Source organism: Barbatula barbatula, assembly GCF_947034865.1.
Source record: "Barbatula barbatula genome assembly, chromosome: 15".
In the NCBI taxonomy this organism is placed as follows: domain Eukaryota; kingdom Metazoa; phylum Chordata; class Actinopteri; order Cypriniformes; family Nemacheilidae; genus Barbatula; species Barbatula barbatula.
In genome coordinates, this window is record NC_136778.1 from 21,105,047 (window position 1) to 21,120,214 (window position 15,168).

Genomic DNA, 15,168 nt, shown 5'->3' on the forward strand with positions numbered 1-15,168 from the left:
TGAAATCTCTTCACGTTTGTCAGTATGCAGGCTTCTGGTATCATCATGCGACTCGAAAGCAGCACCACCGCATGCTTCTCATGTTCATTCAAATGAATCATCAATGAATACATTTTGGCAGTAGAGATGATTTTGTTTAACTCCTCGGTTTACTCTGACTTTCCTATGGGAGAAGAGGGAGACAATTAAAGGGGAGGGGCAACATGGAGTGAACTTTCTTTTTGGGAAAATCCAGAGAACTTCCTGTTTAAAAGCAGTCCTTAGCTGCATCCGAATTCGCTCACTCGTTCACGATTTCCTTTATAGCAAATGCTAAATAGTCCACGATATGGGGAAGAAGTGATTTAAGACACTGACTTATTAAGCCTGCGTCAGACAGTCAGTCATAATGCTTAGCTTTATTTTTGTATTATTACACCTGTGTGGCTTTATGGAAGTTCATTTTCATTGTTGATTGTTTTAGTTTATACTAAAGAAAACAAAACAACTGTTTGTCACATTTATTTCCTAATATTATTTATAGCATTTGATAAAATTATGAAATATATTCAAAATAAGTCTATCCCATTTATTTAATCGGTTTATTCTTAAAGGAATATTCACATTCAAAATAAAAATTCTGTCATAATTTACTCACCGTTGTTTTAAACCTGGATTAATTTTTAATAGAGAATATTTTGAAAAATGTAGGTGAACAAAAACTGTTGGTGGCCGTTGATTTCTATTGTATAGACACAAAACCAATGCAAGTCAATGGGTACCAACCGTTTTTAACATTCTTCCAAATATCATCTTTTGTGTTCTGCAGAAGAAAGTCATACAGGTTTGAAATGACAAGTGGCTTGTAAATAATTACAGAATTGTAATTTTTAAGATGAACTGTCCCTTTTAAAAGTAGAAAATAACTGTCAACAAGAACAAAATCAGAGTGCATTGTGGGTAAAGAAATAGTAGGGTAGACGTTGTTGACTCGGAAATCAGACGCTACAAAATGTTAACAATATTTTGAGTGACCACGATTGTATTGAGCGCGGATATTTAAATGATAACAGAAGACTCAAATCCAGGAGAAAAATGACTTTATTAACAGCCTAAAGAACACATATGAGGTTGGGGCTGTACCCTGCCAATCAACTGCTAAACAAACTAAGGCACATATAGAAAAACTGTGAAACTGTGTGTCCATAAATGGAACCTTCTGAACCTTAGATCAGTCAAAGATGCTAGAAACACATCTGATTACAGGGACTGATAATTACGATTCGTTTTTCCCCATCTTAATAAGAAAATACATAAGCGGAGAGGTCTTACATAAAGGAAAAATAAACAACAGAATAAACAAGTTTGTACAACCAAAAATTCAAAATTCGTTCATAGAGTTAATTGGATTATAAGTGGTGATGTGAATAACAAGAATAGTTTAAAGAAATAGTTCACTTGAAAATTAAAACTAGACTGTCCCTCATGTTGTCACAATCCAACGTGCTGTTTAACAAACATCTTAGCAAAGATTTTTTCCATACAGCAAACGTTCATAGTATTCCACAAAGCACCATAAGCGTGGCTCACGTGTTATATTTTACATCATCTGAAGGTCCACAGCACTGAATGCCATTCGTTCTTGTGTGTCTCGCAACGAAACATGACAAGTCTTCTGCTGTTGTTTTTCAAAGCTTGACAGACATAATCACTATGAAGAGCTGTTGTAGAGAGCAGACTCAATTTTTGTGCTACAGAAAGAGTTTGAAACAACATGAGGGATTTCTGAGAGAACTATTCCTTAAATTCCAGAGAAAATGTACAGAACGGGGAAACCCTGAACCAAAGCAGAAATCTGTGGACTACCTGATGCTCCAATTCAAGCACAGTTCACCTTGGCAGCTGTAAAGTCTGTACCTTCCTGTGATATCTGCATTCCATACAGGCGGCGAGTTGTTTGTCAGGCACATATACTATGAGCCTAAATCCTCAGAAGGTGTTTGAGCGAGCGGAGGACTGTGAGTGCATGACATCTCATCTCATCCAAGCTCCTCTGTTCATTCCTGCCACAGGTGGCATGCCGTGGGGCGGCAGGGGCACCTGAGGTTGCCCAGGGGGAGGAGGGTACCCGGTGGGCGGCAAGCCCATAACGGGAGGCGGCACAGTGTGACCCGGTGGCATGCGCGGAGGCGGGTAGCTTGGGTTGTATCCCGGAGGAGGGTACGATGGGGTGGGCGGGGGCAGGTTGGGAGGGGGGTATGTGGTTGGAGGTGGAGGACCTGGTGGCGGAGGGTTTTGATGTGAGTAGACATGCGGGTGGTATGGCAGACCGTACGAAGGGGGCATGGGCGCATACGAGGGTCCTTCGGTCTTCATCATGGACTGCAGACTTTGATATCCTTCCCCTGACATGTACGAACTGGATGTGGACATTCCCATGATATAGCTGGAAGGGGGTGGGGGAGGCGGGCGGTGAGGTAAAGGAGGCGGGGCCCCGTGTGGCAGAGGAGGAGCCGGCCCCTGCGCAGGGTCCATTTCAGCAGACGTGGCCGGTTCTGCTTCAGCAGGCGGTGCTGGGATGGCAGATGGAGCCTTGCGATCTACATGAGGGCAGATGTTAGAGTCTGAATGAGTTGAGTGACCATGGTAACATTTGATTGTAAACTTATAATTTTGCTTCTGACTTCAAACCTCCATGACCTTTTCTTAAACGTCTAGGTATAAAATAAATGACATACCAAAAAATAATACCAATACCAACAGTAGTCAACACACATATTTTATTATCGATTCAGAAAGTCTTACCTGGAGGTTGGGAAGCAGGTGGAGGAGGCATAGGACTCTCCAACCGTGGTATCTTACACCCAACTTGCTCTGAAACAAAAACACAAAAAGATGAACCATTAATGGTCGAAACAATATGAAATACTTTGTATGACACCATTAAACATTTCTGTATTGTACCTGCTGGAGCTTTTGGTTCTTCCTTAGGTGAAACCTACAAAGAAAATGAAACAGATAAACCTTTAAATATGTCGTATGAAAAATGGATATATCTGTGCATCTCTACAGGATTTATTGGTTACACAAAAGAACGTGTTTTCTCTCATAATTAATGTTGTACTTACGTGTTGCCGTTTAATCTTGGCGGGTGGGCTGGCCTGAGGGGAGTTTTTCTTTGAGGGAGTTTGAATGGGTGGGTTCTGCCCAGCTGACTGGCTGGGTGGGCCCGCAGGAGGCAGTGGCGGCGGCTTCTCTTTCTCCTGAATTTGAGGCTGCTGGGGTATTGGCTGTTTACCCTGAGAGTACAAGTCCAGGATCTGGTGGCAGATGTCTAAAGAAAACAAGGTATGGAAATGAAGAACAAGCTCATGGTAAAATGAAGCTTTGAGCCAATTCAGATACAAAACGTTTAAGAATAACATCCGTCTGTGTGAATAGCTTTGATGCTGAATATTGATACATCAGCTGTAGTCTCTTACCCTCCAGCAGCTCAACCGGCACGTCTTGTACAAACTGCTCCCACCACCGGCGGGACGACTGCTTAGACGTCCACTCCTGGATGTCAAACTTACACAGACGGCCGGCAAGGTACATGACCGCCACTGCTATGATCTCTGGCTCCCATTGTAGCGACAGCATTGTGCAGAGACTGCTAGCACATGAAAACAAGATAATAATTAATGAAAAACACACTTTGACTGTTTTTGATTCTTTAGAAGCTTATTAGACTGAAAAATGTAGGCTTCCAAAATGAAAAATCAAACTCCAAATCTGAATAAAGATTTTTTTTAAAACTTGGATCCCTACTTTTTGCCATAGAACTGTGTTCTCCAACAAAAGAAAAAATTATACCATACTTAAAATGACAAAAGTTGATAATCTGGGAGTGATGCAATGATCCATGCTGCTTGTTACAAATCATACCACTTATTTAAAAACATTAATTCACCTGCACCTACAGTCAAAGTTAAACAGACCTGTCATTGACAAACGTCCAAGCCATCTGCACAAGCTTCTGAACTTTGTTCTTATCACCTGAAAATCAAACCATCAGGTGAGTTCCAGCACATATGAATGTTTACTTGTCAATGTATAATTTGAAAAGCACAAACAATGACATCAACTGGCTCAAAATTACCTTTCAGTTGTTTAGCGTAGCGCAGCAGAAACTGATACGGATGCTCCACTTGTAAATCGAACTTGATTGTCTGCAGCAAAATTCTTTCCAAGACCATGACCTCCTCCTGTAGAGACGTTTCATAAAACACAATGAATGAATACAGCTGGGACATAGCAAGAACGATCAATTGTGTCTTGAATGGGTTGCAAACCTTTGGGTCATCGCCAAACTGGGCAAACTGCACATCGTTGAGCAGACTGCGAGCCGTTTTAATGATGTCCTTACACTTCTTAGGGGTTTCTTCAACTTTTCCAGCCAAGAAAAGACAGCAAGCCCCAGTTACCTTTGGAGAAAAGCCAATGCAGTTCATTTATAGTTTGCTGCTTCTGAATTTGGTTGGCACTCACTGCCTTATTGCTTGTTGAATTCAATATTCACTTTTAAGAAAAGCCCGTATTACTTACGTATCTTGGAAACTGTTTAAAAGAATGAAACATGTAAAACCGATGAAAATATGTAATTCCAGTCGCCAATGTATCATAATGTCTTCAAAGTTGGTTAAGGATAGTATAAAGAACATATAAAAACTTATCAGGACAAAGAAATGGCAACATAACTGTGACAAACCAAATACACTAATTGGAATAAAATGTAATAATTTAAAAATGCATTTAAAGGATACAGCCCAAGACGAGTTCCGACATCGAAAATGAACCTGGCTCCCTCTCGCCTGTACCGGGCTTCCGTGGCCGGGTCAAGGCCGTCGGACTGGGACGGAGTGTGGGCTAGATCCTTTTTATCCCAGTACCAGCATGGCTTTATGTGATCCAGATTTGTGGCAAAACTTCCAGAGGTGGAGTTAGAGTTCTCTTTGCCGTCCTTCATTTGGGAGAACGTGATAGCTGATACCAAACTGGACTGTATGAGTCCACCGCTGGACAGAAATCACTTTGCAGATACTACAAAACACTGAATATATATTAAAAGCATTTCTAGTGAGTGGACCGGTAATATTCTTTATTTTACTACAAAATAATAATAATAATAATACCAATAATAATTCACGATGGAGTAATACTTCACCAAATTCATTACATAAAAATATAATTTCAGATAGTTTTAGGTGAAATGTAACATGTTTTGACAGGTTACATATATATATGATACCACCACGTATATTTAGTTTTCTGGTTAACGTTCGATAAATATAATCACGTCTAACTACAGATCGTCACCCATAAACTTACAAACTTGAAAAAAACGAGTCCATGTGTCACACATTACTACAGTACGTATCACATTAACATCCATTAAACGCCAGAGACAGTAGCGCGACTTAAACACATTCGAGCAGGGTTACGTTAAATATTCGTTTTTTCTGTCTCATTTCATATACAACTATGAAGCGATCTTACCGTCGTGATATATCATATGACTCTAATCTCAAGGATTTCAGCAAATCGATGTTATTTCTGTCGAATAATCTTTCGAGTTCCACATACAGGACATGGCGGTAGCCATTTACAGCGCGACTGCTTCTGCCGCGGTGGTCATGCGTCACCAAAGCCACTGCAACGCCACCTGCAGGTCTGGAGGGTAAATGTGTCACGGTTACAGTACAGCAAATCTATGAATGTAAATCAGTAGCGAAACCTGAGAGCACGTGGATCTTAATTTGTGAACTTGTAAAGTATTCGTACCTGTACACTAAAGTGTAAACTGACAGCCCCATTGCGAACGCTTTTAAAATAAAAAACTGAAGTTGAATGTTGAGATTTGCACTCGTGGACAAAACTCACAAATCTGTCTTTTGAATTTGAAGTTGCAGAAAAAGTCACAAATGTGTAAACTGTGATGTGATGCTTGTTGCATAATGCAGCATTTCTGAAAAGGGGCTGATGCCTCAAGATCCCAGCATGCTTTGCGTGGGATTAGATAACTAGATTCAGCAAAAATGTTTTTTATGCCTTTTAGCTGAAAACGGGAGGAGATTTAATAATGTGTGATATTCCGTGTGCAGAAGAGTAGAGCATTTCTTCACCTTGCAATTATAAGGTTCTATCTGCCATTTTGAGATATTTTCACATATTCTTTTTCTGTGACAACGTTCCTAAATTTGTGATTGAATGCGCACTTTGATTGCACATCTGAGGCCAAATAAGCTTTAATGATCCCATTTTTTATCTTTTTAAATTAAGTTCTTAAATGTCTTACATTTTTGACAATATTAAGCCATAAAGGTGAAATTGTCTATAATTTAATTCAGGGGTTTTCAACCGGTGGTCCGCTGCAGCACTGCATGTGGTCCGTGACATGCATTCCAGCCTACCTAATTTCACTATTAAAATCACTTTTTTTCCATAATACATTTTTCCAAACATTTCCAGAATATTTTCGCATTGGTGTGAATACTAAATTTAATGAAAATATCGAAAATAATATAGAGAAGTTTTACGTCCCCAACGTCATACGTACACATTCATCTTGCGCGCGAACTAGACCAGCATCTCGGAGTTAAGGAAAAACATTATTTTATTATTGTTTCATTGAAAAGACGCTTAATATCGGTGAATTAAAATTTGGAGTGGAGCTGTCCAGCATGGATCCCTGGGACAGAACCAGTTGAAAACCCTTGATGTAATTGATCTTAAGTATAACAAAACACACCGTGCAGTTGCCAGAGAAACGCTAATGAGGAAAAATCAAGAGCCCAGTTAAAGATAATAAAATTTACATTTAGTCATTTAGCAGACGCTTTTATCTAAAGTGCCGGGTTCAATAAGCGATATGTCATACAGGAACGATAATACAATAGGTGCTGAACACCAAAATAATGACCTCAAACTAAACATTTTTAATAAATTTAAACATCGTATTAATAAGCATCACCATAAAACTGAATAACATGCATGTGTGTATGGTTTTTTCCCTCAGTAATATACTTGTTCTCCCCACAAGTTGTTTAGGTCCCCATAAGGAAACAAGTCATACAGAATGATGTTTTTGTAATATGAAAAATGCTGAAACTTTCTTTAGTGGTAAGGTTTAGATGTTGTGCAAGGTTAAGGGGAACACTATCCATGGATTGTCCCCATAGATGTGTAAAGGCTTAGCTCTCTCCATAAAAATGCTTATTTTATATACATTTACAAGTAATTTAAGTTTACATTTACATTTAGACATTTAGCAGACGCTTTAATCCAAAGCGACTTACAGATGAGGAAACATTGGAAGCAATTATAACAACATAGGCAACAAAATACATAAGTGCATCAATAACTAGTCCATTAAAGCCTGACACAGTATACAAAGCTAAGAATAGTGAGGTTAATATAATTTTTATTATTTTATTTTTTTGAATAAGAAGGAAAGAGAAAAGACTTAGGATAAATCAATCAGCGACGTGTTGACGGAAGAGATGCGTTTTAAGGCGTTTTTTAAAGATGGCAACCGAGTCTGCTGATCTTAGCAGGTAGATCATTCCACCAATGTGTAACAGATCCAGAGAAGGTACGGGAGAGTGACTTTTTTCCTTTTTGGGATGGTACCCCTGGTCGTTGTTCCTTTGCAGACAGCAGGGATCTTGCAGGAATATAGGTCTGCATCAGCGAGTGGAGATACGATGGTGTAGATCCGGTGGTGGACTTGTAGGCCAGGAGCATAGCTTTGAACTTTATGCGGGCGGCAACAGGGAGCCAGTGTAACCTGATGAAGAGCGGAGTTACATGAGCTCTCTTCGGTTCATTGAAGACCACTCTTGCCGCCGCATTCTGGATCATCTGGAGAGGTTTGATTGTGCAAGCAGGAAGTCCAGCCAGAAGCGCATTGCAATAATCCAGTTTGGACAAGGCAAGAGCCTGGACTAGGACTTGCGTAGAGTGCTCTGATAGGAAAGGTCAATGATGTTTTTCAGAACGAAATATCTGGAAACACCAGCTGTCTATTTCCCCTAACTGTATCTGTTGGTATTACAGCATGTATATACTATGACGTAAAATATTCTGAAAGATTTTATGAAGACAATACGCAAAAATATGAAACATATGAATCTTAATAATGGTAATAAACAAACTACAAATCTTGTTTTGTGACGCTCATCTGAATATTTTGTGAGTGTTTAGTGAGCTTTTCTTCTTCTTAAGCCATCGATGACTGCTCTCCAGCGTTGTCTGTTCTGTGCCATCATCACCAGCTGCCCTCATACAATCCCGAGAGGGGTCTGGCTGCAGCCGATGGGGCAAGTGGAGCTCCACTTTCGTACAGGAAATACTTCACCTCCAATCAATAATAAAGAAGGGGCAAAATGCCGTTACTGAGCTCTCCGAAGTTCGAACTTTAACTCAGGTAATTTTATCTCGGCATCCCTACTAGCAGACAGACACTGTCTTAACATGCAATCCAAGCACAACGCATATGGCTTCCGTGAAATTAGGCAAATGGATATCACGATCACGGGTGGAAGAACCCAATTGCAGGCAGCGGTAAAGGGGTTAACAAGACTTTAATATAAATACAAATAATACACCCACGATGGGGGGAAAACTGAACTAAGGCAAGATACAAAAACAAAGACTCCCCACGAGGGGGCATAAAACAAAAGACAAATACTTAAAGCTGTAAATACTAGTACACAACAAAAACATCCAAACAAGGGGCAAGGTAATCTACGGGACACGAATAAACCGCAAGGCAGAGTCCTCGGCTGAGAGGACGGCAGAGTCCCCGCCTGAGGGGACGGCAGACTCCACCCCGAGATAGTCAGACAAATCTTGGGAAGATTTTACAAAGCAGAGTTGGACCTCTTTGCTACACAGGAGACAGCACAATCTCCCCTCTACTTCTCTCTGAATCATCCACCATACACAGAGTTTGGGCTGTCTGACTCGCTGTGTCGTCACAACTGGGATTTTTTTCACATGTGAGAGGAGCAAAGGAGTGAACTACGAGGCTGTCGTGGCTCTGGTGGAAGGAAAGTTGTTGTGAGACCGCTACAAACTACACATAGAGGAGCGTTCACAGTAGTCCAGCATTTTTCGGAGACCTCCAGCAAAAGAAGACAAGGATCTGTGAATCACTTCGCTCCACCACCTACAGAGGCACCGGAGGGGTCCGTGCAAAGATGATGAGGGCTACTAGTGGCCAAAAGACTATATTGGCCGAAGCGTTAAATGTTACAGGTTGATACTATATATTTAATAATGTTACATAAGTGAGTATATTTATGTTTTTATTACAGGTATGCTTATACCAATGATTTCATTTATTTCCATCCAGGTGCATTGATAAAGTGGATGTGTCGGATGCTTTTCGACAATTACACAGTCGCACAAAAGACCACAAAGTGTTACCGGGCCTTTTTTTACTACTTTGTGGATGCAGGCAGGGGCGCTGCCAGGAATTTTGGGCCCCATGACAAAAAAATCTAATTGGGCCCCTTCGGTGCAGCTGTTGGCACCACATCTCTAGGACCTAACTGTCCAATCAAAAGTTTTAAATAACTCTAATCAAAGGCTTGCAACTGTCTTGCTTCTTGTAGTTCAATACTAGTACTAGCAAAATATTTACTGCTGGTGATCTATAAATGCAAGTCTGCATACAGTATGCAGTTCACTATTTGATGCAAGATTAAAAGCCACCATAAAAATGTCCATTCTCAATGTATTTTTATTGTATAAATATTGACAGATTTAAAAAAAAGAAAAAAAACTAAATATATATGAACTTTTTAATCAAAATAAATTAACATCATCATCTCAAAACAATGAAAACATCTGATTTTTTTATTTAACTGCACATAAATGCCAACAACAAAATACAGTTGATATGTAAAACGGAATTTCCACATCAGGGTTATTATAGCACTACAAAACAGATCAAGCGATCACTAAATCAATAGGTTTTTTAGGTTTGGAATATGGTCATAACAAAACTAACAGTACCAGTGACATCAAATTAAAAGGTAAGTTAACATGGTACAAATAAGAAAAATGGAAATATATACCAATAAATGACACTAACACTACAGAACATTGACCCAAATTACCTATAGTTCTGTATTATCATCACTTGATTACATACATTAATTCTGCAAACGCTACATATATTATTAGCTGCCAGATTCAACTAGATTTAGTTTTTTATGATTGCTCCAATTTATCATGTTTTATGTCATTGAATGGTGAAGTTAAAGTCAAGGTAAGTTGCGCCCTCTTGTGGATGTATCTGTAATTTACAGCGCCATGTCCATCATCCATGATCCCAGTAATGCGTATATACAATTCGCAAATCTATTATACTCATGAATTGAACAGTTGCATTCATCTTAAACAATAGTTAATTAAGCGCGATGTCCTGGAAGAGGATACAAACATTTTAAAAGGAAAAAAGTGTTTTGACCCCCTTTTAAAATCATTCCTTTGCAAGATAATGACATGTCAGATGCATTTGTTTTCTTAGTAATGATTACTACAACATTTAACTGGCTTTAACAAAAAATTTTCAAACATGAATTGTTGTATATGTTGAATCCTCTTTGCTAATGCAAACCTCAACCATTGTGTTTAATGAAGGCTCACTTAAATTTGCCAAGTGAGAGACATCCTTGGGGACAACAATTCAATCAACCAATCGGATTTGAGTTGATGTGAAGTTAAAGCATACAACTATAGAGGCTTGTACACCAATGTTATTCACGTATCATTTCCCTCTGATTTTAGGAATAATTGATGGTTTGGGGTGGCCTTTTTCTACAGAAATGTTGTCCCAGGGGACATCTCTCACTTGGCAAAATCAGTTTGAGCGTGTTACGAAAAGCGTGCTTGTACGGGCATACAACTTAATCATTTTGAAATATTTATACATTCTCTTCTGTGCTAAATAAAAACTCAATGTATTATGATACATAATTTTTAGACACACAGAGCGGATTTCAGAGGCATTTTATACATAAGTAGTGGGATTCTGCATCTATGGTTTAGTTTTTATGTACAGTAGTCTGATTTTCTGAACTTGGCTGCACACTTTAAACAAAACGCTTCATGGGAAATCTAGGGCTAGTTAAATGCAAAGTGAGGATTATTGTTATTTCTTTCCTGGCAAAAGGGCAGGACACCTTGGTGCAAACCATCTATTCTGGGCTCTTATTGGCTGCCTTTATTCTTCAGTCCAGGTCATTCATTTCTCCAATTTTTTGAAAATTAACGTTTCGTTTTTTAATGACAAAATGAACAACATCAAGGGACAAAGAAATATCTTTAAGCGTATTTTTATCATCAGTTATCCCATGAGGATATGCCCAACTCGAGAGTAAATGTGTGACGCCCATCTTTAGTTCCCTCTATCTCAGTTTAATTTGAGTGGTTATAGGTTATGTCGACATACAGTATAGCAAAACATGAAAACTGAGCAGAATTCTCTTGAATACCTGCAGAAATATATTCTGCTCTGTTATTGCCTGCAGGCAACTTAAACTCAATTTGTCATTATGTCAAGCTGAGCACTAAAAATACACCCATAGAGCCACTTCAGAACGGCACACCTGCAAAGTGACCCCTTTAAATGTGTCAGATCGTTTATCTCATTATGTGAGACAGACGGAAGAAAAACAGCCACAGAAAAAAAGAGACCATTCAAAATGTTTACGTATTTCTAGATGTATTGTGGTCATTTCAGTCCAATTTCTATTGAATTTCAACCAATTTTGTCACGTGAAACACTGACAGCATGACCAGCCGCGTGAAAGCCGTGTTATCGCGTACATTATTATTTCTTTTTTTACTTATTCTCTATTTCGTACAAATATTGCTGTTGTATTGCGTAAACGTGAATCTGAACTTGTTTTCTGTGCAGTATTTGAGGTCTGAAAAGCAAAGCATCTTTTCTGTGTCTCCAGTTTTCATTTTCTGTGAATAAATGCAAATAGAAAAAAAGATACAGTATGATTTCTACAAAATAATATAAAACATTATTTAAAAAATTTGTGGAAAAAGTAGTATTTCACAGAATGAAGCAAAACCATCATGTTACCTAAACACATACCAATAAATCTACAGATTTTGAAATGGTCTCATATTTTTTCCGCGGCTGTGTGACTGAGCTTTACGCAGATTGTCTCTGCAATCTCTAAATGAGCATCACTGTTCACAACAGTGTCACATTAAACAACGAGCTCTGTGTTTTGTCAAAGGTCTTTCTGTGACGCCATTTAATGTGCGCATGAGCAACACAAAACACTCCAGAAGTGTGAGAGAATGATTCTGCGCTGAATGTAAATCAATTCTTTTCTGAAAGTCTGCAGGTTCAAAAGTACCCATACTTGAAAAGACACCAATATTCAGAAAATGAATATGACGTCCTTGTCGTTGATCCCAAGAGCTGGTCGACACAATGCAACACAGCTTCTGTTCCTTTGATGAGTCTCCTGCTCTCAGCATTTGAATTGTAGAATCAATTTTTATTGTGGCCATTGAGAATAAACAATGTCTCCATCTGCGTAAACAAAGCACATGTAAAGTAGCTGCAGATTTAACCTTAAAGAAGGGTCTCGTGACACCGCCGTGAGTGATTCGTGAAAATGTTGCTTGTCTGTGCAGTGGGCAGTCAGCCGTGTAAATGAAGCTCATTTGATGCTTGGATTCACTCGCGGAGGGAGTATGCAGATTGTCATTTGGACGGGCCTGACTCCTGGCCGACGCAGCCAGCCAAGACACCTCGTACCATACACCCCCGTTATGAGGAGGCATTTGCAGTCGGATCACGGACACAAAACAAAGAGCGAATGATGCGAGGCCAGTTGAACAAAAAGTCCTTGATGTGTGGATTAGCTCGGAATGAACAGAAATCATTTCCTTTTTTAAAGGAGGACAATAACAAACGTACACGTTCTTCTCTACAGGCATGTGCTTTAATGGGATTTGATAGTTGCACGTGATTTCCGTTCACACATTGTCAGTCTGTCAACACAGAGCCCTTATTTTGTGAAGGCAAATGAGAGAATTTACAATTTCATGGAAAGCAATATACAGAATCAACATTCGCTGTGTCGAAAATTTTACAAGAAAGAAAATGTTTGTCCATCATTGTATATATATCATATATAAGGTATATATATATACCCTTACAAAATTAAAGTTTTTTCAAGTGTGCTATTAGTAGACTTCTATTATAGTATACCTAAAATGTACTAGAACTTTGCCTTAATATGATGAACTATTATTTTGTAAGGGAAAACATTTTTGCATAAATATATTATTATACATATGAAATAAATATATATTTGTACATGTTTTTTTATAATGAATATAATATAATTTAAAAATATGTATTTTGCACCTTTCTGTGTCATACTTATTATCCTCATAACACTTCATATAATACTTTACAGAATAGAAAAAAATACATTTCTTTCATTGTTCAGTGTACAGTAGAGTCCAAATGCCTGAGACGACATAAAAAATCTGGGATGTTTTGCCATTTAACCTTGAATAAATAAACATCTCATTTTAAGATCGATTTGACAACTAAGTCTGCAGTCCTTCTAAAGAAAATATAATAAGAGACCGATCCAGTTTCGCCTTAAATCAGCATTTCTGCATGAATGACCATTCCAGAAAATAACCCTCTGGAATGACATAAAATGAAAGACGAAAATAAAAACAGGATCAAGTCATCATATATTCACATCACTTTTATATTGTTCATGAAATACACATAAAAATGACTATTGTGTATCTTAAACAATTTCTTCAAATAAGTGTAAATATATTTGTTATGGAAACTGAGACAGATGTTGTCACTAGTTCACAGAATGAAACAAAAATGATCATTTGACTTAAACACAGCTATACATATTAAACAAAAAATAAATTGGGGTGGTCTCTTAATATTTGTCCATTACTGAATATTTCATATTGACCGTGTTAGCTTATTTGTGTCTACAAAAAGTCAGATATCCTTGATTCTATTGAATGACATAAGATGCCCTTTGGAACATCAGTTTTCACATAAATATGTGTGTCCACGCCAATTCAGAAAGGCTGTGCTGTTTCTACTTTAATGATTATGATTTATAATGAAAATGTTCCATGTAATAGTGTAAAAAAGCATTTTTACGAGTGGTCTCAGGCAAGAGGGCAGGATTCATTCAAATACATGGACCCATGAGTTTCTTTGTCTCTGTCATTCTCACTGTCGAAGCATTCTATGCGTGTCAAAGTGCAGTTAGTGTGCTTCTATGAAAGGCAGAAAATAAAGGCAATCGTGCCATAAATGGCGTCTCTGGGGACATTGACTACGGCGTTAAAATGACAGCAGCGCAGCAAAGCTTGCATTAGCTTGAGTCAACTATCCTGTGTTTTATTGTCTTTAGCTGACTGTTTAAAATGCTCTAAACGACAATACCAGAAAATGGTTTTGCTAAATTAAGATGCGGACCAAAGGTGTAATTGTTGCCCAGCGGGGGTGGAGTCCCATCCCCGCTTCGGCCACGGCTGAGATTTGCGTCACCTTGGTTCCACTTTTCCTGGAGATGCAGAACAGCGTGTAACAACGTCCTGTTTGCCCTAGAACAGCAACGAGCGCACTTCCCGCAGGCATGACACACAGACGCACAGCATCAAGATGATTGGGTGCAAGACCCTTTTAGCCTTCCGGCAAGAGTATGAGGGAAAGCTTATGTGTGTGTGTGTGTGTGCATGTGTCACGCTCACAGTAAATGAGCAGTGTGCGCCCATCCGTAGCCAACCTAATGGAAAAGCAAAGAGCATCATTACCTCAGATGATCCGCTGTGCGGCCCCCCGCCCAACCACCACCACTCTTTCAAAAATATGGACTGGACGCATCAAAATCTCTTTTCTGAAGGACACGGATCATTTAATGGACAGCTGATGGTGAGACGAATCCCCAGGTGCAGACTTGACTATTCCCCAGGGTGTTTTCAGAACTGAAAGCCATTTAACACCATTATCTACAAACAGCATGCACATACCTCATGATAAATCTAAAAGCACATAAAACTGGCTAATCACACAAAAAGTGTGGTCAAATAAATTGCTCTCGGGATGGTTTT

At 38.9% G+C, this 15,168-nt stretch overlaps 1 protein-coding gene across 9 annotated transcripts; it reads right to left on the minus strand.

Annotated features, from left to right (window-relative positions):
- Positions 1-1,062: 1,062 nt before the first annotated feature.
- ccnk (cyclin K) lies at positions 1,063-5,675 on the minus strand. Of its 9 annotated transcripts, none has more exons than XM_079474908.1 (11): positions 5,518-5,675; positions 4,785-5,071; positions 4,567-4,648; positions 4,314-4,445; positions 4,121-4,226; positions 3,960-4,017; positions 3,462-3,631; positions 3,108-3,313; positions 2,944-2,977; positions 2,785-2,853; positions 1,063-2,579 (listed from the first exon to the last, which is right to left on the minus strand). In XM_079474908.1, the coding sequence occupies exons 2-11, from the start codon at positions 4,985-4,987 to the stop codon at positions 2,014-2,016; spliced, it is 1,626 nt and encodes a 541-aa protein (XP_079331034.1). In that variant the 5' UTR covers positions 4,988-5,071; positions 5,518-5,675; the 3' UTR covers positions 1,063-2,013. The 9 variants fall into 9 exon arrangements, with proteins under 9 accessions (XP_079331034.1, XP_079331035.1, XP_079331031.1 ...); XM_079474909.1 differs by having other exon boundaries at positions 4,785-5,061; positions 5,518-5,673; XM_079474905.1 differs by having other exon boundaries at positions 3,462-3,634; positions 5,518-5,648.
- Positions 5,676-15,168: the final 9,493 nt, after the last annotated feature.